Source organism: Eptesicus fuscus, chromosome 13, assembly GCF_027574615.1.
Source record: "Eptesicus fuscus isolate TK198812 chromosome 13, DD_ASM_mEF_20220401, whole genome shotgun sequence".
NCBI lineage: Eukaryota > Metazoa > Chordata > Mammalia > Chiroptera > Vespertilionidae > Eptesicus > Eptesicus fuscus.
The window spans coordinates 68,357,998-68,380,624 of NC_072485.1; the positions used below are offsets into that span (position 1 = coordinate 68,357,998).

A 22,627-nucleotide genomic window follows, 5' to 3' on the forward strand; every position below is an offset into this window, starting at 1 on the left:
ATTTTTGTCCAAAGTCATTCATTGACAAATAATGCTGTGGGGGATTGATCCATAAGAAATTATTCCCAGCATGAAAAAACTAAGAAGAAAATAAACCTGCAACAGAGAGTTAAGGGTCCACTCAGTGAATTCATTCATTTAAGAAATATTTACTGGGCATTTGCTATGTACATGATACTATTGTAAGTGCTACAGAATCTGTAGGTATCCATAATGTTAAGAATCCACTCTTTAAAACTAAGATATTATTGACATATAACATTGTATTAGTTTTAGGAATACAGCATAATTATTTGATATGTGTATGTATTGTGAAATGATTATTACAATAAACTTAGTTAATATCATCACCACACATTGTTAACAAATTTTTTGTTTCCTTATGAGAATCCACTTTTTAATAACCATATTATTCTACAGATTTTTGCATGATTTTTCTTTTGTTTGAGAGTTTTTCTAATCTTAGTGATTGAAATTGTCATTTTATATGGCTTGAGAACTTTAAAAAAGTACTGCTAATAAAGAAAAGGCAGGATGGAACATTTTGGAAATGAATACTAACTGCACAAATTTAGGCTATTTACTAGTAAATTATTATATGTTTGGTATGACTACACGTGATTAAATAAAAATTTTATGATCTGGATGACATGAAGACTTCTTGAAATATCCCCTGAGGAAATGAGACCATTATTGGAGTAACATCAGTCAACAAACGTACTATGTTTAAAGCATAAGGAAGGTATTTGTAGGTTTAGAGCATGGTATGTGGAGTTTAATTAATTTAATACTAAAATATTAGGGGGGAAGTTTAAATTTCTGTTTCCTAATTTTTTTTTTTTTTTGAGAGAGAGAGAAATTTGGGGCAGGAATAGTTAAAAGTAAACAGTATAGCCAGGCTTGACTTTTCTGACCTTGAAGTCAACTTAATGAAGTTTATTAATCTTTTGAAAACACAGTTGATGAAAGCATCATTGGGCATTGGATTGGGATCCCAAAACCTTGATTATTTTTTTCCTGGTTTTACTACTGATTAAGTAAGTGGCATAGAGAGTCACTTTTATGTTACATGGTTTATAGTCTAACACAGTGAGACTTTGAGAATGTGAATGAAAAGTTTAGTTAAAATTATGACTATACAAATAAAATGCTGTGAATTTTAAAGCCTCATAGAAGACAAGTCCATTTCAAGATTAATTGAAAAAAGGCCTTTTATGTAGACCAAACTAAGGGCCAATGATGATAGCTCAATTTGTTAATATAAAACAACAAACAGTGAAGGTCATTTGTTGGGCATGAGAGTGTATTTGTGTGTTGTTTAGTTGAGGTGCATTTCATTTCTGTGTGTCTCTTAGGAAAGGGAAATCAACTTTTCTTTGTCTCAAAAAAAGTGGAAAAGTGAAAAAAACCTGGAAAATTAGAGATTTAACTGCTCTTGAATTCTTTCTTGCTGTATAAACTACCTATCCCTTTCTTTCTTTTGGGTTTTGGTGCTTTGGAGATTTTTGTGTGTTTTGTTTTGTTTTTTCTTAAAATTAGATAGAGATCTTTAAGTCTTCAGCTTTTGATGACATGTCATAAATCTGTTTGTCATCTAATTCTGTTTTCCCCTTCTTCTGTTACAGGGAGCAAGAGTGCTGAAGGAGGGCCAGTTTCCCCAAAATTGGTAAGTACTTTTGCCAGGCAGGCATAGTGTTACTGATGCTAGTTGGATAATAATTCAAATGTCCAGTGAATTTTTGCAATAAAGCTCTCTTACCAGAAATGAGGCTTTGCTGTTTGCACCAAGTTCTCAAATGCATTTGTGTTTCTAATCATACTGCTAGGTTTGCATGTTCCTGCATTCGATAACCTGTTAAAATATAAAGGTCCCCTGTGTCAGAAATGTCCTTAATGCAGTGGTTAGAGCTGAAAATTCAAAAGTCAGGAAATTCAAAAGTTAAGGTTCCCATTGTGTTTTGTATTACTTAATATGCTGTTAAATTTCCTGGCCTTAGTATATGTGCAAAATGGCTAGGTTAATGTAACTATGGGAACCTTGACTTTGAAATTTGGGACTCTTAAGCATTTATATTCTTAAATTTAATGTTAGATTGGCTTTATGATAGATACTACATTTTTAATGTGTGTTGTTTTGTATAATTCTTAAAGAGGAAAAAAAAAAGAAAGAAATGTAGCAGTGTGGGGCATATAGGTAAACATTTTTTTCTCTAATATCTACTTTAAAAACCTACTTTAACAGCTTATAAATCATCACACTTAATCGTTTCTTTGAATGTCTAATTCAGAATCACAGATTGCTCAGGGCAGTCTAGTGACTAAGGATCAAACAAATATTAACCTTATTTGGAAAGCATGTATTATGATAAAAAATTAAACAAGATAGCTATCAAACAAGATAGCTGGAATAGGGTAGTCCCCTAATGCAAAGCTATCCTTTTCGATTTTTTTATTTTGTTTTAATTCTCTCTATCAAATAGTAATTAACTTAATGTGTGGAGTAGATATTTGGTTAAGGCTTCTTTTTGATAACTTAGGGTCCTTGAGGTGTCTTTCTTTCCTTGTAGGGATTGGGATTTGAACATGAAAGGGAAGCATTTGAACCAGTTAATCTTGCATTTACTCCTTTTTATTTTACTTGCCTTTCTCTCATGGAACCTTTTTAAATAAATAATCAAGACCCCAAAGCCCTTTACTCTGAGATGTGATAGAATCATACAATCTTAGAAAAGGGACCTTAAGAGGCCCTCTCTTCCAGCCTTTTACCCGACGTGGCAATTTCTTTTTCTATATCCCTAACAGATTGTTATTCGGGTACATATTGAATATTACAGTTATTTAAAAATGTAGCTCATTATTTTCTATAATGTATTCTGAGGAACTCTAGTTCCACAGAAATGAATAAATATTACTGAGGTTGGGTGGGGGTGGGAAAATGTTCTGTAGTCAAATAATTTGGGAAATGCTGCATTAAAGTTAAACAGGTTTCTTTACTGCAGGACTTCTCAGAACCTTTAATATGCTAATGTGCATTGTGAATCTCCAAGAGGGGGATATGATATGCAGCATTCTTGAATACTTCTAATGACAGGGAGCCCACTACCTCATAAGGTAACCCATTCCTTTTTTGTACAGCTCTAATCCTTAGCTCTTCCTTAAATTGATCTGAAATCTATCTCCCATATTTTCCACTTCTATTAAGTACTTACTGGTTATGCCAAGACCACCATATCCTCTGTGTTAATCTTTGTGTAGCAAATATGTATATGATTCTGGCCATGCTTGTCTGGACTATTTTTTTTTTAATTAAATAGTATTCTGGTAAATGTGGCAACCGATTCTAAAATTTTAGCCTCATTGTCACTATGCTCTTATACACTGCTCTCCAGCCTTCTTCATTTTGAATTTCTGTGAATTTTTAAATTGACGTCAACATTCTGTTTTTTGGGTATAGTTGGGATGATTTTAGTAAACATGCTTGGTTTCTGTAAAGAAAGGTGGGAAATAGAAGAGTGTGTGTGTGTGCCAGCTAGGTCTGGGCCCAGGAAGCTGAGGTAGAAACGGGATGTTAGAGTGAACGCTGGTGGTAAGGAGAAGTGCAGGACATGGGAAGGAGGGTGCTGTGGGGACTTGACCTGACTCAAAACACTCAGACCCTTGGGTTGTAATGGTCTGACCTGTGTCGGTATTACTTGTTTTTTGTTTTTTTGTTTTTTTTTATGAGGACCTGGCCACCTCCCCCCAAAAAAACAAACAGGAAAGATGTATTATTTTTTCCTCCAACACATTCAGACATTCAGATAATCATAATTCTAGGTGTGTGTGTGTATGTGTAGAAATTTAATTTAATGGTTAGGAAATACCAATCTCACTAGCTGAAGTGATTTTTGTCAGCAAGTTATACCAGGATTTGAATATAGTAACCTTGTCAGAAGCTTCTAAAATCAAGATTGTCCAGCTCTGTGCAGGAGCATTTTTTTTGTTGTTGTTGACCTGTGGAGTGTCACCAAAGAGCTACCACCATGAAAAACAAATAAACAGATGTTACACTGGGTTTTTATGTCATTTTTATTGATTCCTGTTAGTAAATGTTAGTTTTCAATAAGTATTACTAAAATAATTTTATTATTTTTAGCATCCATGATAATTTTTAGCACTATTAGTTAAAAGTTATTGTTTTATCTCCTAACATGTTAGATACATAGTATTTTGCACAAATTAAAACCTGGTATTTTAGTATTAGGCATGTGATAAGTAAGGATACATTGGTCTGTCAAGACTTTCTACATTTTTATATTTAAAAATATTATACCTACTCAAAACACTGTTCTGAGATGATAGATCAAAAGTGGAGTCTTACACCAAGTAATCTACAGTATAGAGAACACAGAGCTAACCATTTATAGGGAATTCAATCTGGGGGCACAATGTATTATGGACTTACTGTTAGTTAAAGAAACTTGGTTGACGAGTGGAGTTTTGATTGATAAAGGGTTTATAAGCAGTTCAGGAACAGAGTAGTGTTTCTTAGCAGTGAATTCAAAGTTACAGCATGACAACTTTATTAGAATCATAATGAAAGACCTGGCAGTCACATATCTCCAAGCAGAACTATACCCAGAAAAATAGTTGGAAAGCCTTTTTTAAAAAAATTCTTTATTGTTTAAAGTATTACATAAGTCTCCTTTTTCCCCCATGACCTCTCCCCGGCCGCCCCCACACCCCATCACATGCCCTCAACTTCCCTACTGTCTGTGTCTATTAGTTATGCTCATATGCATGCATACAAGTCCTTTGGTTGATCTCTTACCCCCTCACCTCCCGCCTTCCCTCATAAGTTGGACAGTCTATTCAATGCTTCTATGATTCTGGTTCTATTTTTGTTCATCAGTTTATGTTGTTCATTACATTCTACAAATGAGTGAGATCATGTGATATTTATCTTTTTCTGAATGACTTATTTTGCTTAGCATAATGCTCTCCAGTTTCATCCATGCTGTTGCAAATGGTAAGAATTCCTTCTTTTTTTCTACAGCAGCATGGTATTCCATTGTGTAGATGTACCACAGTTTTTTAATCCACTAATCTGCTGATGGGCACTTAGGCTGTTTACAAATCTTAGCTATGGTAAATTGTGCTGCTATGAACATAGGGGTGCATATATCTTTTCTGATTGGTGTTTCTGTTTTCTTGGGCTATATTCCTAGAAGTGGGATTCTGGGTCAAATGTAAGTTCCATTTTTAATTTTTTGAGGAAATGCCATACTGTTTTCCACAGTGACTACACCAGTCTGCATTCCCACCAGTGGTGCAAGAGGGTTCCTTTTTCTCCGCATCCTCGCCAGCACTTGTCGTTTGTTGATTTGTTGATGTTAGCCAGGAAAGCCTTTTTTTAAAGAAAATTTAAAAATAGGAAGGCCTACTATCCTCTCAGCAATCTAATGTGTTGAGAAGTTTATACCTAAGTTATGTGCCTGAATAAAAACACTAAGTGTGTTAGGAATAGCATAGAACCTTTCAGTTTACAAAGGGCTTTTCACGTGGTATTTACCTTATTCAAACCTCATACCATTTTTATGAAGTAGGCGGTACTGTTCCCATTTTCCTGATTTATAAGCAAACATACAAACAAATTTTAAAAACCCTGAGGCTGAGAGTGATTACATGGTAAGTGGAATCAGTTGTTTTTTTTGTTTGTTTGTTTTTGGGGACAGATAGTGTTCTTTCCAGACATCACAGCTGCCTTTCTCAGTGAAACTTGATTATTGTTTTGAATGGTTGGTGGGTGGAGTTTTTATTTGTCTATGTTTTTGGTTTTTTATTATTTGAAGGTGAGAGGCTATTAGGTGTCCCAGTGGTTTGAGATGTATAGTTTTGAAGATAATAAATGTTGATATTTTGTGCTAGGCAGTTGTCCTTTCTGATGGTGGTATTTAGAGCTGTTGGGTGGTGAAAGGCATTGTACTTCAGTAAAGTGTGTCTATTAACTATTTTGTGAAGCTGTTTATTTTTACCGTACAACTGATTTGTTATTTTCAACTTATTAAAGTTGGTCAAAGTACGATAAATCATCTTTTTCATATTTAGCAAAATCATACCTTCTTTATGATGCTATAAACTGCCCCCAGATGGTCTTTACATGACAGCTGCATGAGTTGTCTAAGCCCCCAAAATATTTTTAAGAAGGATTCAACATGTGCCTGCATTGTTTTTGTAACCTATAAATATGTGTATATAATTTGTTCCTTTAGGCAGAGACCAATCTCTTAAAATTGCTATCCACAAAGAGACATTTTGAAGGATATCAAATATATCTTCTAATCCTCCATAAGTTTTTCTCTATAACAAGTCATTACCTTTTTAATCCTTCTTTTAAATGTTTTATTTTGAAATGAAATGAGTAATTGGCCTTTAGAGTTCTTGACAAATAAAATGTGTGTCTGTGGATCTCTAATAAGTAGACAACAATCTGATGAAGGAAGTAAAAGCTGTCAGCTCCTTAGTAACGTGAGCTGCAGGCTTCTTTTCCTACCAGGCACTCTGACATTTAGAGCCTCCAGGTTTTCCTTTTTCATTTCCTGGACATTTTATTTCATCAGTACAAAATTTTCTGATGCTTTATCTAGCATTCCTCAGTTAATTTTTTGTTATTTAAAAATAAGTGCATATTTTAAAATAACAAAATATGGAAATTTTTATACTCTGAAAATAAGAAAGTAAATAACCCTTAGTACTACCCCCTACCCCCCCGCCCCCCGAGATAACCAGTGGCAAATTATGAAAGTGCCACCTGACCTAAACTCTAGAACGCTCATGGTATTATTATAAATCTTTGTCAGTTTGATAGACAAAACTTATCTTCTTAAGATGTACATTTCAATGACTATTGAAGGTGGGTGTTTTTCATGTTTGTTGATCATGGTTATTTCTTCTTTAGTGAACTGCTTTTTTAATTTTTAAAAATTAATTTGTGAGCATTCTAACTGTAAAATATGTTAACTCTTTGTTGTTTATATTCTAAGTTCTCCATGTTTTTAACCTGCTGTTGTATGAGTTGAGTTGAGCTATGACATTATATGTTAACTACCAATAAAATAAAATATGGCCTTTCTGGTGTTGAAAATACCCCTTTACTAGTAACTTCAAGATTATTTTTAATTTGACAAATATTGTGACATCATTTTTGGATACATTTTCTGCAAAATTAAAACTAATTTAAGTACTGTTTTCAGGAAGAACTTGAATATGTAAGTCAAAAATTTTAGTAGAGAGATTATTTTAGTATTTAAAATTGAAATGGCTGTGTAGTTTTTACATGTGAGTTTGTATGTAACGTAAACTTACATAACAAAAACCTTGGTCTAAGTCAGTGACTTAAGGATTCTTATGTTTGTTTGTTTGTTTATTTATTATAGTTCCAAAGATTTTCTAAGATAATAAGTAGCTGAAAAGCCTAGGTTCATCAAAGTATGTCTTCTTTTCCAAATTATATCCCCTAAACATATCATCTTTATAAAACGTTTGGTTGATAATATTATTGTACAATAATCCTTTTCTAGCCTCCACAGTGAGTTTGAAGGAATTTTACACGTTTGAAATTTATTGTTATTTTAGGTTAGAGCATTTTGATACTGCAAAGCAATGTATAAGCCCTAGGGGAGAGATTGTCAGTAGTGATGTTTTAAGCCTAGTGAGGTTTAGCAAATATAATAAAAAATAATATTGACAACTATATAGTCTGTAGTAAATGATTTTATTGTAACTGTCAAATCAGGTTTTAAAGAAGTTTTAAGAAAATGTCCATAGGTAAATAATTTGTAGAACGTGTAAAGGTTATGAATCTCATTCCCTTTGTTTAAGGCGGTGGTCGGCAAACTGCGGCTCGAGAGCCACATGTGGCTCTTTGGCCCCTTGAGTTTTTAGCAACGGCCAGCTTAGGAGTAACCTAATTAAGTTAATAACAATGTACCTACCTATATAGTTTAAGTTTAAAAAATTTGGCTCTCAAAAGAAATTTCAGTCATTGTACTGTTGATATTTGGCTCTGTTGACTAATGAGTTTGCCGACCACTGGTTTAAGGGAACTGATTGTTCCCTTCCCCAGTTTCTAAGAATCCTGAAAAGTTGCCCTAACTACAAGTTTTATAGGTACAAAGATGAAAAATTTAAATTTATTCAGACAGAAGCAAACTTTGCTTTGGGAGAGTACCCAAAATCATGTCAAAAGCTACATGCAAGAAAAAAGAAAAAATAATAAAAGAGAAATTAGCCACTGAGTTAATTTAAATTGCAGTAGTGAGGAGCGGAGCAGGATAGGAAGGTTCACATTTACACATCTAGACTTTTGACATTTCTCCACATGCAGTTATGCACATAGCCAAAGAGATGCACTCAGCCTCGAAAAGAAGATAGTGTTAATTGTAAAGCTGGAAACGTCTGTTCCATTGCTAGACCATCTCATCTGTTGTGCACAATAGATTTATTTTTAATACTGCTTTTATAACTTTGTGGAAAACATAGTTCCATTGCCTTGTCTTTGTGTTAAGTATTAATTTGTTGAATGTGAACTTCAGTGAAGTTTTCCCGTTTTCAGTTTGAAAAGTTTTTTTAAATACAGTACAAGTTAATCCAAATGAAAAAAGTACTTTGGCCTTTTGTAACCTCGGAGAGATCCTGAACATTCCAGTTCCCTCTGTGTGATGTTTAAAAATGCATGACCCTGTTGTTACGTGTCTCTTTCTAAGGACAGAGTGTGAAGTGAGTCTTGGATGGTTGTAGTCTCCCCCTCTAAATTCCCAACTCTTTTAGGGCAGAAGGGGTCTTGTTCAGCTCTGTATCCTCAGAATTTAGTGTGTAGTATGGTACTGAGCACATAGTAGGTGCATAGCTGTTTTCATGACCAGGTTAAACACTTATTTTCCCCCCTTTCTTACTTCTTTGAAGTGTTCTGTAGTGTAGAGGAATTTCAAATAATAAAACCCAGAAAGTTGTTATATCAATTAAATACAAAACTATTTGTTTCAAAAAGAATTCTGTTTGGGAAATTTTTTGTCCTGTGATAGAGAATCAAATATTTTTCAACTATTACAAATGTATTGTATTTAACATGAATATTTCCTTTATTCCTAACATAATGATCCAAAACATTGATTGATCTCTGCAGCTGCAGTGAGAAGAGGAGTTTGTTATTTTAAACGGAGGCTGAAGAAACTATAGAATTAGCAGACATAAGAGAAAGTGGAGAAGGTGGAGGATGGAGTTGCAGACTCTACAGGAAGCTCTTAAAGTGGAAATTCAGGTTCACCAGGTATGTTGCATTATTGTCTTCTTCCACATCATGTTATTAAGTAATGGTTAAGATGAGTAAACAGGCCCATCTCTGATTTTTAGTACAAATTGTTAATCATCTTTCAGACAATTATTGCCCAACAGTCATGCCATTTGCTTTTTATCACTACTCAATAAACTCATTGATAACACTTTTAAGAACTTCAGTGAAATATTCCTGATTTCCTTTAATCAGAAATGAATCAAGTATTTTTTATATATCAAAGGCATTAAAAAAGAATTTTTTTCTGGGGTGATTTTTTGTTGTTGTTAATCTGAAGGACTTTGTTCATGTGACTTATGACTTGTATATTTTAAATGAGACATGTTTGACTTGACTACTATATGTATATCGAAGTTTTTACTCATTCACTTTTATACCTCTATTCTAGTCATTAGTAAAGAAAATGGTGATTACTTTCACGGATGTTTAAATTTCACAATTCTTACATTTTACCTCAGGTACTTAGGCTAAACCTTTAAAATATGGAAAATTTAAAATATATCAATGATTATATTTATATGACAACAATTTTAATAAAATACATTGTATACTAAATATAATTTATATATTAAGTATACATAATATTTCATTTAATATAACTGTAACTAATACAAAAAGCTATCCTTAAATAACTAAATCATTAACATTTTTATATAAACAGAATATCACTGTTTTATATCTTTCTGTATTCTATACATTGTCTGAATGTGGTACTAGGGTCAAGACATACACATATGTAATGTTTGTTTAATAAAAAGTGATAAATGACAATGAATTAACTACTTTTGAATGTTTGGGGTTTTGGAATAGGAGAAAGGATATTTTTTAAAAAGGTGTTTGTTCTTAGGTATGTTTTCCTTTGTTTTATCTGAATAGTCTAATGTAAGATTAATTTCTGAGATTGTTGGAAGAACACCTTGGGTTTTTGATAACTACTGAATTTGCAAGTTGCTCAGAATTAATGGAAGAGAATTTATAGGAAAGCTTCAAAGGCATATATAATCTATACATGTGTATATATAGATACACACTCATATTTTTTACGTTAAGTCTCTGTATGTTCTGCTACTTTGGATCTTGTTAAAATAAACTCTTGCTCAGCAGTAGTGTTATAGTTTGCCGTGTACAGGCAGGTTTTGTTTTTATGGTAACTTTAAGAAGTGTGCTTTGTTTTTATGGTAACTTTAAGAAATTTAGTATGTAATAAGTAAGTTATCTATTTAAATTTAGTATATAATAAAATAAGCACATTTTGTTTTATTTGGCCTTGCTTCTGTTACAAACGGAGGAGAATAAAAATTTGTTTACAAAAACAAGCTTGTCTTTTTCTAGGACAAAAGTATTTTTTAAAAATATATTGTTTTATTGATTTCAGAGAGGAAGGGAGAGAAACATCATTGATGAGAGAGAATCATTGATCGGCTGCCTCCTGCACCCCCCACACTGGGGATTGAGCCTGCAACCTGGGCATGTGCCCAGACTAGGAATCGAACCCTGACCTCCTGGTTCATAGGTCAACGCTGAACCACTGAGCCATGCTGGCCGGGCTGGACAAAACTTTTTTTAACATAGAGGTGTACTGATTTCTTGGCTGTATGGCAAATGATGACAGTTAAGTTCACAATTTGTTCGAAGCCGACATCATTATAGAATAAATTCCTAGAAAACAATAATCAATCAAAGTTGCATGGATCCGAGATAATATAATGAGGTTGTATGTGATTTTTGGAGATAATCCTCCTCTCAAGAAATTTTGAGATGGCAAAGTTGACATTCTGCTTTTAGTTCATCCTCACAAGATCTGAACAAATCCCAATAAGATTTTCATGAAAGACTTATGACCTAAATTGAACTAAATTACTAAAAATTAAGTAGAGTTTTAAAATATTTTGTTTCATGTTTTAACTCAAGCATACCAATTTTATGCAAATAATTATGAAAAATTTAATGCTTAATTTGTTTTAAAATCTAATTTACATTTAAAAATTACATTTGTTGACTCAAAAGGGATATAATATTCTTCATAAAGTTATCCCAAACACTATCTTAATATTCACATTAAATATCTATGTTCTTATATAGTTATTTTTAGCATAAAGTTAATAGCATTTATATTCATCCTTAATTATAATACATTTTGTTTTTGTAATAATAAACATATTTATTGATAGTATTTTAACATATACACTCTATAAGATATTTTTATTCCAGTTACATTTAGAATACTTTTCTCTTTTTTAAAAAAAATTAAGTTTTATAAATAAATCCAGGTGACATGCCTTGTTTGTAAATTGGATGATGTTGTTCTGATGAGATATGTGGTAACCTGCATAATCACCAATCATGACAAGTTCAGGGATGCCAGGAATGACACCAAAGTAGGCACTGGCTGGGGCATAATTCACTCCTTGGTGCATTTCTAGTTATGGGATGAAGTTAGAGCTGAGATTGAGCTTACTGGATAGAAAGTATGTTATGAAACTACCTGGTATTGTGTCACAGAAATACATTTTTGTTTTTTATGGATAGGGAGGCGGTTTAAAAAGTAGCAATATGCACATAGTTGATGTTGGATAAATGTTTAAATAATAATGGCTTGTGATGGGCATCTCATCCTTTTTTGAGAAATTACCTTTTTGATGATCCTTATGCAGAATTGATAAAAGTAATATTTAAACTTTCAGAGTATTTACTCTACATGGAACAGAATAGTATAAAGCAGAGGTTAGCAAATATTTTCTGTAAAGGGCCAGATAGTAAATGAAAGTATTTTATACTTTGTAAGTCACTTACGGGTCTCTGTCACAGCTACTCTGCTCTGCTGCTATGCAGACAAAGCAGTCATAGACATATAAATGAATGGGTATGGCTGTGTCCCTTGTAAAACTTTCTTTACGAAAACAGGTGGATGGCCAGTTTGCCAACCCTTAGTATAAAGTATATCCTCATGAAAAATTGTATTTTTCAATAGAAAGTAACCTAAGTTTGACAACACAGTGTCAGCTTAAAGTTCCTAGGGATTTGGATGGTCTAGTTAAGTTGCCCAGCATGTTCAGTCCTGCCTCTGATGATGTAAAATGCAGCTTGACTGCTTACAGATAGAAAAGTTATTTCCTCAGAGGTGGAGACTTAGTGTGGTTATCAGTCAGTTTTTAAATTCTAGTGTTGTGGAAGAAAATCCGTTTTAGCTTTAAAAAGGCAATTTTAATATAGTCAACTGTGGTAATCAAATCAAAAGGAAAACCAAATTGAAGAGTGTGGTTAGCCTTTAAAGCGGTGTTAGTAAAAATGCATATGTGTAAAAGCCTTGCTGTTCAATTTCACTGAGTTCTTGGAATGTGTGTTATTACTATTTTGTTATTAAGACCAGGATACACAAGAGTTACTACTCTCACATGTGAAGTAACATGTGCTTGTATGGAGGTCACATGGTTGGCAACTTCAGCTTTCTAGAATGTAGCTCAGCACGTGAAGTAAGGCTTTTGACCAACTAGAATAAATGTTAGAAGTCATTTACTGAAGATTATACAATAAAAGCTGACAGGTTTTTAAAAATATTTTTTAAATTAATTTCAGAGAGAGAAAAGAACAGGGAGAGAGAGAGAAACATCAATACTGAGAGAGAATCATGGATTGGCTGCCTCCTGCATGCCCCCTATGGGGGAATCGAGCCCACAGCCTGGGTGTGTGCCCTGACCTGGAATGGAACCATGACCTCCTGGTTCATGGGTCGACGCTCAGCCATTGAGCCACATTGGTGGGGCCACAAAGCTGACAGTTTTAAATGTAAGAAGGGAGATAAGTATATAATACATATTAGATTTTATTTTATGACTAACAAAATTTGAAAGTGCCTTGTTACCCAAAAAGAGGAACAGATTTTTAGTTATATGGATTTACTCGGGGAACAGCTTATTTCCAGGTAACTTTTAGGAATCGGCTTTCTGATACGCCTTTATCCTTCAGGTCCTTTTCTCCCTGATTATGGTTATCTTTGGACAGTGATGCTTTTAGAAGTTGGGTTAGATCAGACAACATCCAGTTTTCTTTGTTTTTCCTTTGTTTGGACTTCTGTTTTCCTTAGTAAAGGTCTTTTCTCGTTCAATATTCTTGGTAGTGCACTCTTTCCCAGAGGAACCCAGGTAGGTAGAGTTTTGCATTATTGTTCCTTCACTTCTTTACTCTTCAAATACTGAGCCTCATTGCCCCACCAAGAGGACATCCCCTCTGCCCCCATGGAGAAGACAGTGGCAAAGTCAGATCTGACACTAGGCTCCTCTGCACTTCGTTGTATACAGACAGGCCTGTTCTGTATGGGAGCAGCTTCTTTTAGGCCTTAGTTAGGACTCTACCCAGTGACAACATTTTAGAGAGATGTTTGGCTTTTGGAGCATCCAGCTTGTTTAAATTGCCTTTTATACTCCATTCCCCACCCTCATCCCATCTTCAGACTTGTTAAAAAGCAGGAGCATTTCATTTCAAATATAAAGTGGTAGTTTTGATTCCCACCCTATATTAAGAGGAGTGTCTTATTAACCTTTTATATAGATCACAGAAGCTTTTTGTTCTGATTGTGGTATTGCTCATTTTTGTGTGTGTGAATCTTAAAACTCTAGATTTGGGGGGGTCAAACCTGATTTGCCATAGTGAGTTAATATGGAAGATTGATGGCTCTTTTTCTCTTTATTACCAGAAACTGGTTGCTCAAATGAAACAGGATCCACAGGTAAAATACTACTTTAATTCATTTAATTCTTAAATTAATGTAAAGCAAAGTAATCATAAGAATACTAAAATATAGACCAGTACATAAGTTTTTAAAAACTATCTCATCTCTCACAGCAATTATATTAGCATATTGGTCTTCATGTTTTAAGGGTTTAGAAAAATCCAGTTATTAATTTATAATATAGCTATCATTTCATCTTTGTTACTGTTACTTGCTTTTGTGTTAATTGCTTTGAGTATTTGGGGGGGAAAGTTGAGCGTTGATACTCTTCATAGAGCTTAAATTTCGTTTCTATATTCCCACTCACTCAAAATCAGTTTGTGAGGCTTTCTATCGTCTCAGAATTACTGAATAAAGCCCAGAACCATTCTTATTTTCTCAGTTTATAGTAGAGATATAATACAGAACATTTAAATACTTAATCACACTATATATTCAGGGTAAGAATTTTAGAATATGTTTTAAAAAGCATTTAATTTTTATTTTTGAAAGAGCCCTTAATCCAGCAAATGTTAAATTTTCTTTAAATTCTCATAGGAGTTTTTAAAAAAATTTTTTTTTATTGATTTCAGAGAAGAAGGGAGAGAAAGAGAGAAACCTCAGTGATGAGAGAGAATCATTGATTGGCTGCTTTCTGCACATCCCACAATGGGGATCAAGCCTGTAACCCAGGGCATGTGCCCTGACCGAGAATTGAACCTGTGACCTCCTGGTTCATAGGTTGATGCTCAATCACTGAGCCACGCCAGCTGGGCTCTCATAGGAGTTTTTGACTTAGACATTTTATTCTCTATCCTTGAAGAGAAAGAAATCTTCCTAGAAAGTTATTTTGTCTTCCATGATTGTATTTATTGTTCAGGCTGTGTCTCTTTTGCAGCCTTAGACAGTAGGTCATAAGTGTGGAGAGTATTTATCAGACTCTCTTAGGATTTCTCCCTTGCATTTGTTGACTCATAATCTGGTCACAAAACAACTAAACCCATTGATGGGTACTCAGATGTATGTGTATATATCTTTACATACCATACATGCCTCATTGTAACTTTAAGTAAAATAAATTCTTGGATTGAGGAATGATACTGAGGCAGATTGATTTTTGGAAGTAGGAATAATAGTCATTTCAAATAATTTTGTACCCAGTGCTTTAACACAATCCATTGATAGCCCACACTTAATTTCTGTTTGATGTTTGAACTTTGAGAAGCTTTTCCATGTTTGTTTACTTTTAAAGATACTATTTAAATTAGATTTAGGGAACCAGGATATAGACCTCAGATTAATAGATTCTTTTATATTTAATACTAGAGGCCTGTTGCACGAAATTCATGCATGCGTGTGGGGGCCCTCAGCCCAGCCTGCACCCTCTCCAATCCGGGACCCCTCGGGGGATGTCCGACTGCCAGTTTATACCCGATCCCCACACAGCCTTTTCGGTCGTCCATTCCGTTGCGATGGTCACTTAGGCTTTTATATATGTAGATGATAACCTTTATTATCAGCAACTGAAATATTATTAGAAATCATTAGCATTTCCCATAGAGCTGGTGGCCAGGTAACAGCAGTCTTAATACAAAAAATCTGAGAGAGCAGTAAATTGTTGGGCAATCTTGTGGGTGATTTCATTATATGTCTATAATAATAAAAGCATAATATGCTAATTAGACTGGATGTCCTTCCGGACAACCTTCCGGACAAAGCCGCGGCTTCGAAGGATCCAGGCAGGCACTGCAGCTGCGAGGGAGGGATCTAGGCAGCCGCCAGGGCTGCAGAGGCCTACTCTTGCACGAATTTCGTGCATCAGGCCTCTAGTATACATACACACACACACACACTCACACATTCTTATTTTAAAAAGACCACGTGGCATAATCATGAGAAGGGAGGATGTGTGCCCCAACCTGATAGAAGACCAGGCAGGGCTATTGGAAAAAATTGCATGTGAGATGATGAAGAAAAAGTAGTCTCTCATTGGGGTGGTGTTCAGTCTGCTAGGAGGCTATCCAATATTAAGCATTAATCTTGCTTTTTAAATCTTGGATTTTTTTTTGTCTCACTTGAGTAAAACACAAGCATATTCGGTGTATCTCATCTAAAATAGTATTCTTTTTTGAATCCTAGAATTTGAAAACAGAGAATGCACTGGTAGTCGCTGTGTTAATTTGAATGATATGGTGTCAAGGCAGTTATAGTACTGACAGCTTTTCAAATCTAGCCTAAAATAACAAATGCACTCTACTAAATAAGGGAGAGGGCAAGGTTTTTATCTTTATTGAATGGCATTATCAATAAAGATACTTAAAACTTCCATTTTCCTGCTTTTGTCTGATTAGTGGAGCTTTGGGTTTTCTGTCAAAGAATAACAATATTTTTAGTAGCAAGGTGCACTATTTTACATAATGCTAAAATATAAAACGTCTTATCATTTAAAACAATGGCAAAGGAGCTGCCCTGGTTCTAGTGGTAGGAGCCTACATTTAGGATCTGTGCATTAGGTAGTGATAATGTGACTACAATTTAATGCATGATGAGTGATTGGCTAAAATGCTTAAGTTTGCTTCATCATTTGTAATGCAATATGCATAATGCCTTCTTGCTACTATTCTGTTAACAAATGAAATATCTTTCTCACAGATATTTTTTCTTTCCAATCAGAATGCTGATTTAAAGAAACAGCTTCATGAACTCCAAGCCAAAATCACAGCTTTGAGTGAGAAACAGGTAGGGGAAAAAGGAGGGGGGGGGCGTATTTTTAACATTGTGTTCTAAAGATATGTCTGCTTGAGGCTTCTAGGAGAACTGCTATTTTTCCTCATGTGTGAAAATAAGTGTGGGCAGCCAGACTCAGTTTTAATTTTGTTTGAGCTCTGTTTATCTATTTTTATTTTTGGTTGAAATCAGTCTCTGGAGTATCCCATGGGTATATGTTACTGGCAAATATCTAAAAGCAGTGTGGCAAGCTGCTGTTAACTGTGTTAATTAAACTCTATACTTTACCCATAGGGGAAAAGGGTAAAGAGTTAGTGGGAGTAGGTGATAGCTGCTGGATATGCTTGTTACTGTTCTGAAGACTTGAAATAACATTTAACTAACATGGAGAGAATGGTTGTAAACAGATCACTCTAAATACAGGTCTCCCATTCTGATTTTTGTTATACCTTTATGTTAATCTGTATTAGATATTGACGTGAAAAAAAACTTTGATTGAACCTTGTTAGATTTATTCTATATAGAGCAAGAGAAGAGCATCTTGCTTTTCCCCAAAGACATCTGGAAAGCATGTTTTGGAATTTCTTGTATAATGACCTCCACTTCACCAATTCAGGCAGCTCCTGCCACCAGGTGGAGTGTGACAATTGATAGAGCTATAAGTAAATGTCTGTGGTAATCTGACAAATCATTGTTTTCTTGTTCCTCCTCCACCCTTCCTCTGATTAAAATGAGCAATTTTCTATTTTGGAGGAGGTGAACGTGTGAACCAAAATGATTAGTTGATTTGCAATTGATAGTTAATGCTAGTGATATCTCATTGAAGATTTTTGACTGAATCGTTCTCAGTAATTGATTTTATGTTGTTTTTTAAACTTTTATTTAGTGAAATAAAGGCGTTGAGAGTAATTTATTCCTGGAGATTTTTTATTGTGTTTGTATTCTGTTACAGTGTGTGAGGAGAAAAATAAATCTTGAGAACTATGTGGAATAGATATGAGTTGTTGCTGTTTCAGAATAGATTATTTTTCCAGCCGAGTGAACAACTGCTTTTTCTCCCCCTTCCTGTTTTAAAGCTACTATGTTTCCCCATTTTGTCTTCTGCAGAAACTAGAGGTGTTTTGGATTAGGGAATTGCCACACTAAAATTGGGGGATGGTGGCATGGTGGAGAACAAGTTTTAAGGAAAACTATAAACAGAGTTTATTGGTATATATTTGACTCTGATAGTGAGTTAGTTCTCTGAAGTCAAAATGATGTGTGTTAGTGAAAGTGTTCTAGCTTTAGAATTGTGTTAGCGCTGAGCCTCCCATAATTTCAGGATTAGTTTGACAAGATGCCAATGAATGAGTCATTTGCCGAAAAATTCACGTGTTGAGAATTGGTTAGTAAATGTAATACAGAAAAAATGTAAATACAGAATACTTCAAAGAATGTCCTATTCCAGAATTAACAGTGATTAAGGGATGGGGTCTGTTGTCACAAAGTTAACCCAAGGCTACATTTGAGGAAAATGGGGCAATTAAAAATAAGTACATTTATCTAAAGTTTTTGTTTGTGAGCATTGATATAAAGATTTGCTTTGTTTCTGTAACTTTTTATTCTTTAATTTTTTTCTATTAGGGGTCTAGCTTAATAGAAAATTGTAACCATTTATGTTCAGTAAGGCATTTCATCAAGTGATAAATTCTGTCATCTGAACTAAGTTTGGATTTTAGAAACTAGAATTTTTAAAAAATGAGTCTAGTGTCAGTAAAGAGAACTAGAGTCAGAAACTGAAATGCAATCTTGCAGTTTTATTTGCTTAACTATTTAAACAGCCGTTTTGATAGAACAGAGAATGTATCACTTTTAGGTAGGAGAGTACTTGAGGAAACACAGCTGTAAAGTTCAAAAGCTGGTCCTTCCGCAGACTTATTTCCAACATGAAACATTGATATTTAGTTTAAAATAGTATTATTTTAGAACGAACTGTTAATGCTGAATGCTCAGCTTTTTGTGTGTCTTTTTTCCTCACAAGATCCGCTTAGCCTCTGGGAAAAACTTAATGATTTTCCTTCAACTTTAATAACTAAAATCTGAATTACCTTACTTGCATGACTAATATTTTAATTTAACATTAATTTTTTGGTTGTGAGGAAAAAATGTAAATACAGAATACTTCAAAGAATGTCCTATTCCAGAATTAACAGTGATTAACCCTTTGTCATTTGTTTCCATTCTTTTTCTATATGCATTTTTCTATAATCATTTTTTCTATATCCACTTGAAAACTTAATTATACAATAGATGCATACATTCTCTTACTTTGCTTTATTAAAAAACAAAATATTGCAGAAAGCCATTAATTCTTACAGTAAGCACTTATTTGTTTTTATTTGTTATTGTTCCTGCAGTCTTTGATACTTATTCAATTTCTTTCTCAAGACATTATGAAATGGGACCCTTTATTTGGAAAAATATGGTCTTTAAGGAGCATCCTTCATGGCTAAAACTCAGTGAATTTTATTGAATTTTCAGTTAGAAAGTTCCAGGGCTTCCCAACTGGAACTTGAGGTCTCTGAATAGAAACTTTCCGTGGCAGATTTTGAAGTCAGCTTCTTGATCCACGGGGTCAGGTTGACAGTTTTTAACTTAGGAAATCCCTAGATTTGATTGGCTACAGACGTATATGTTATATAGTCACTATCATGGTTTAAAAAGTATTTTTATGACATAGGAAAGTGCTCATGGTAAAATAAGTGAAAAGCACATGCAACTTCATATGCATTGCAGTCCCATTTTTGTGTGTGTTGTAGGTATATGTGTATAAGTATGTAAATGTGTATAAAACAGTGTCAGTATAAAGTGTTGTTGGAAGGTGTTGAATTTACAGGTAGCATATATATCTATATCTATATCTATATCTATATCTATAGATATAGATATATTTGCTAAATTCTCCACAATAAATGTTTCCTTTATAACTAGAAATAGTCAAGAAATAACAATAAAAAATTTAACACTAAACTCTTGTCTGTATCAGGAATAGTTAGCATTTAAACGTCTAATGACATTCTCTTCATGATATATCAACCTCTCTAATCAGAAAATCCAGCTATTTTAAACAGAATTAATACTGAAGTATGAAAACAATTATTAATTTCTTTAACATGGTTTATCTTCATTCTGCATTCCTCCCTCCTCACTTTTGACATGCATATGTGGTCTTTTGCTTGTCAGAGTACAGATTCTGATACTGGGGGCACAGCACTTGGTTGCTTTAGTAGTTTGCTTTCATTTTAATGCATTGTAGAAGCAATCTTAACATCCCAAAGTATGTTGCTTGACCCGTGGTGATTCAGGCTTAAGCCATAGTAGTTGCATTTTTAATTTCCCCTTCCTTGAATAGTTTGCCCCCCACCCCCACTTTCCTTCTCCTGGTGCTCTCTGGCCAGGCATCAGGTAGCAGTTTAGTTACTTCGTCAGAGGACCTATATCTGAAACCCCATCCTCATGTTAAAATGAACTGTTTCTATTATAATCTCTCCTTGAACCTCACACTTTTACTTTATAGCTGTCCCATTTAGGATTAGGTTCAGCTGTGAATGACTAAAACTCAAACTGAAAATGGCTTAAACAAGGTAGAATTTTATTTCTCTCTCATGTAAAAGTTCTATAGGTGGACTGTGCTGGTGGTAGTGGTTCCACAGTGTCAGGGAACCCAGGCTCCTCCTACCCTGTTGCCCTGCCATTCTCAGCATGAAGCCTCCACATCATAGTCCAAAATAGCCGCTCCATCTGGTAAGAAAGGGGGGAAACAACAAAGAGCAAGCCCTGTATCTTTAAGGATGTTTACTGGAAGTTGCACGGGCCACTTCCAGATTAGATCCCATTGGTCAGAGTTTAGTTAACTAGGAGCAAGGAAAGTCAGAAGTGTAGTCTATCCTAAGTGGTTACTGGCAAATAAAACTCAGGGACTGTGGTACTGAGTAAAAAGGGGGAATATACTGGGGATCATTAGTAACTTCTGCCACAATAGCTTATTACAGTTTGGAATTACATGTATGTGATCATTTTTTAAAGTATCTGTCTTCCTCACTAGACTGTGATTTCCAGGAAATCAGAGAACATGTTTGTCTTACTTATTTTGAGTATAATATTTAGTATAATATTTAGCATAAGATAACATTTAGTAAAGAAAAGCATTTATTTCTTAAATGAATTATTTTATCCAACTGACCTTTTTCTCTATTTGTATATAATTTTTTAAAACAGTTGCTGAAACCGGTTTGGCTCAGTGGATAGAGCATCGGCCTGCGGACTCAAGGGTCCCAGGTTCGAATCCGGTCAAGGGCATGTACCTTGGTTGCAGGCACATCCCCAGTAGGGGGTGTGCAAGAGGCAGCTGATCGATGTTTCTCTCTCATTGATGTTTCTAACTCTCTATCCCTCTCTCTTCCTCTCTGTAAAAAATCAATAAAATATAAAAAAATAATAATAAAAAACCAAACCAAAACAAAAAAAAAGTACATCTTGTTTTATAAGCTTTTTAAATTTAAAGTATGAATATCTTACATTTTCTTAATGTTCTTTAAAAACATATTTAATAGCTTCAAATATTTAATGGTCTGGCTAGATCATAATTTATTTAATTATTCCTTTATTAGTTGGTGGTAGGATGTTTCCAGTTTTTTACTAATATAAATATTGCTGTGATGAACACCTTTGTATTGTGAACCTGTTTCTTTGTGATTGCCTTGGGGTAAATTCTTAGGTATGAGATTACTGGGTGTAGTGGTCAGCTACTGCCATGACAGTTCTGTATAACAAATCAGTGTTTTATTGAGGGGCTTATAACACTAAGTTTATTTTCACATTGGGTCTGTAGATCACCTGGACTTCTGATCTAGGCTAGACTTGGCCAGCCACATCTACTTCAGTTTGTGGGTTGGCTAGTCCTGCCTCCAGACTGCAGATTGGGTTAGATCCACTCCAAAGTTTTCATTCTGAAACCTAGCATGAAGGGGCAGCAGCTCCTGGGCCATCCTCATTTCATGGCTTATAACCTGAATGCAACAAACAGGCCAAACTACTGAAACATGTTTTAAGCCTCTGTTGGCATCAAGTCTTTGAACATTTCATTAGGCCAAGACAAAGGGTGTGGATGTCTAATTTTATAACAGAGAGATTATGAAGAAAGTAATAATCCATTGACCATGCTTGGTCAAAGGGCATAACAAAAACTTTTACTATATTGGGGGAAAAAACTTTTACTAATTATTTCCAGAAAAGGCTGTTTCAGATTAACAGCATATGTGAGATTACCTAGTTTTTTCCCAGGAGGTACCCTGGGGAGCGGAGGGGAGCACTTCGCTTATTGGAAGATGGATTAATATGTACCTGATGCTTTCTGCGGGCATATTTTTCATGCCGTTTGACCATGCTACAAATATTCCATAATATTCCACAGAATTACCTTTTGGTTTTGGGTTTTGTTTTTCTTTCACTTTCTCTCCTATTTTTCTTATTCCTTTTTGGGAAGTAGACCTTTTCATAGTCTTTGGTCTTTGCTATTGTTTTGCTTTTCTGACTCTATGTTAAAAATTACAGTCTCTTATTTTTTTGCCTAATGTGTAACGTAATACAAGATGAAATACTTTCTTGGTTTTAATAAATAATTGTCATTTATGGAACCATTCTAATTATAAATGTGAACATATTTTAGTAAAATGGATTCTGAAGCCTTTGGGAGAGAAGTTTCTGTTCCTGTCATAACTAATTATGTTTCTGATGCATAGGACAACATAATTTAAGCTAAGTAGGTGACTTCAACAATGGATTTCGTGTGAGGGACACTGGGAATTTGATTCTCTTCCTGA

At 34.4% G+C, this 22,627-nt stretch overlaps 1 protein-coding gene across 5 annotated transcripts in view; it reads left to right on the top strand.

Annotated features, from left to right (window-relative positions):
- The window catches only part of PHF21A (PHD finger protein 21A), a 161,827-nt gene that overhangs the window by 25,466 nt on the left and 113,734 nt on the right, over positions 1-22,627 (top strand). For all 5 annotated transcript variants that reach the window (XM_054724600.1, XM_054724604.1, XM_054724601.1 and 2 more), the window contains exons 3-7: positions 1,626-1,666; positions 3,000-3,111; positions 9,164-9,307; positions 14,025-14,057; positions 16,713-16,778. In XM_054724600.1, coding sequence (XP_054580575.1) covers positions 9,254-9,307; positions 14,025-14,057; positions 16,713-16,778 — 153 coding nt within the window. In that variant the 5' untranslated portion in view covers positions 1,626-1,666; positions 3,000-3,111; positions 9,164-9,253. The remainder of the gene's footprint in view (positions 1-1,625; positions 1,667-2,999; positions 3,112-9,163; positions 9,308-14,024; positions 14,058-16,712; positions 16,779-22,627) is intronic.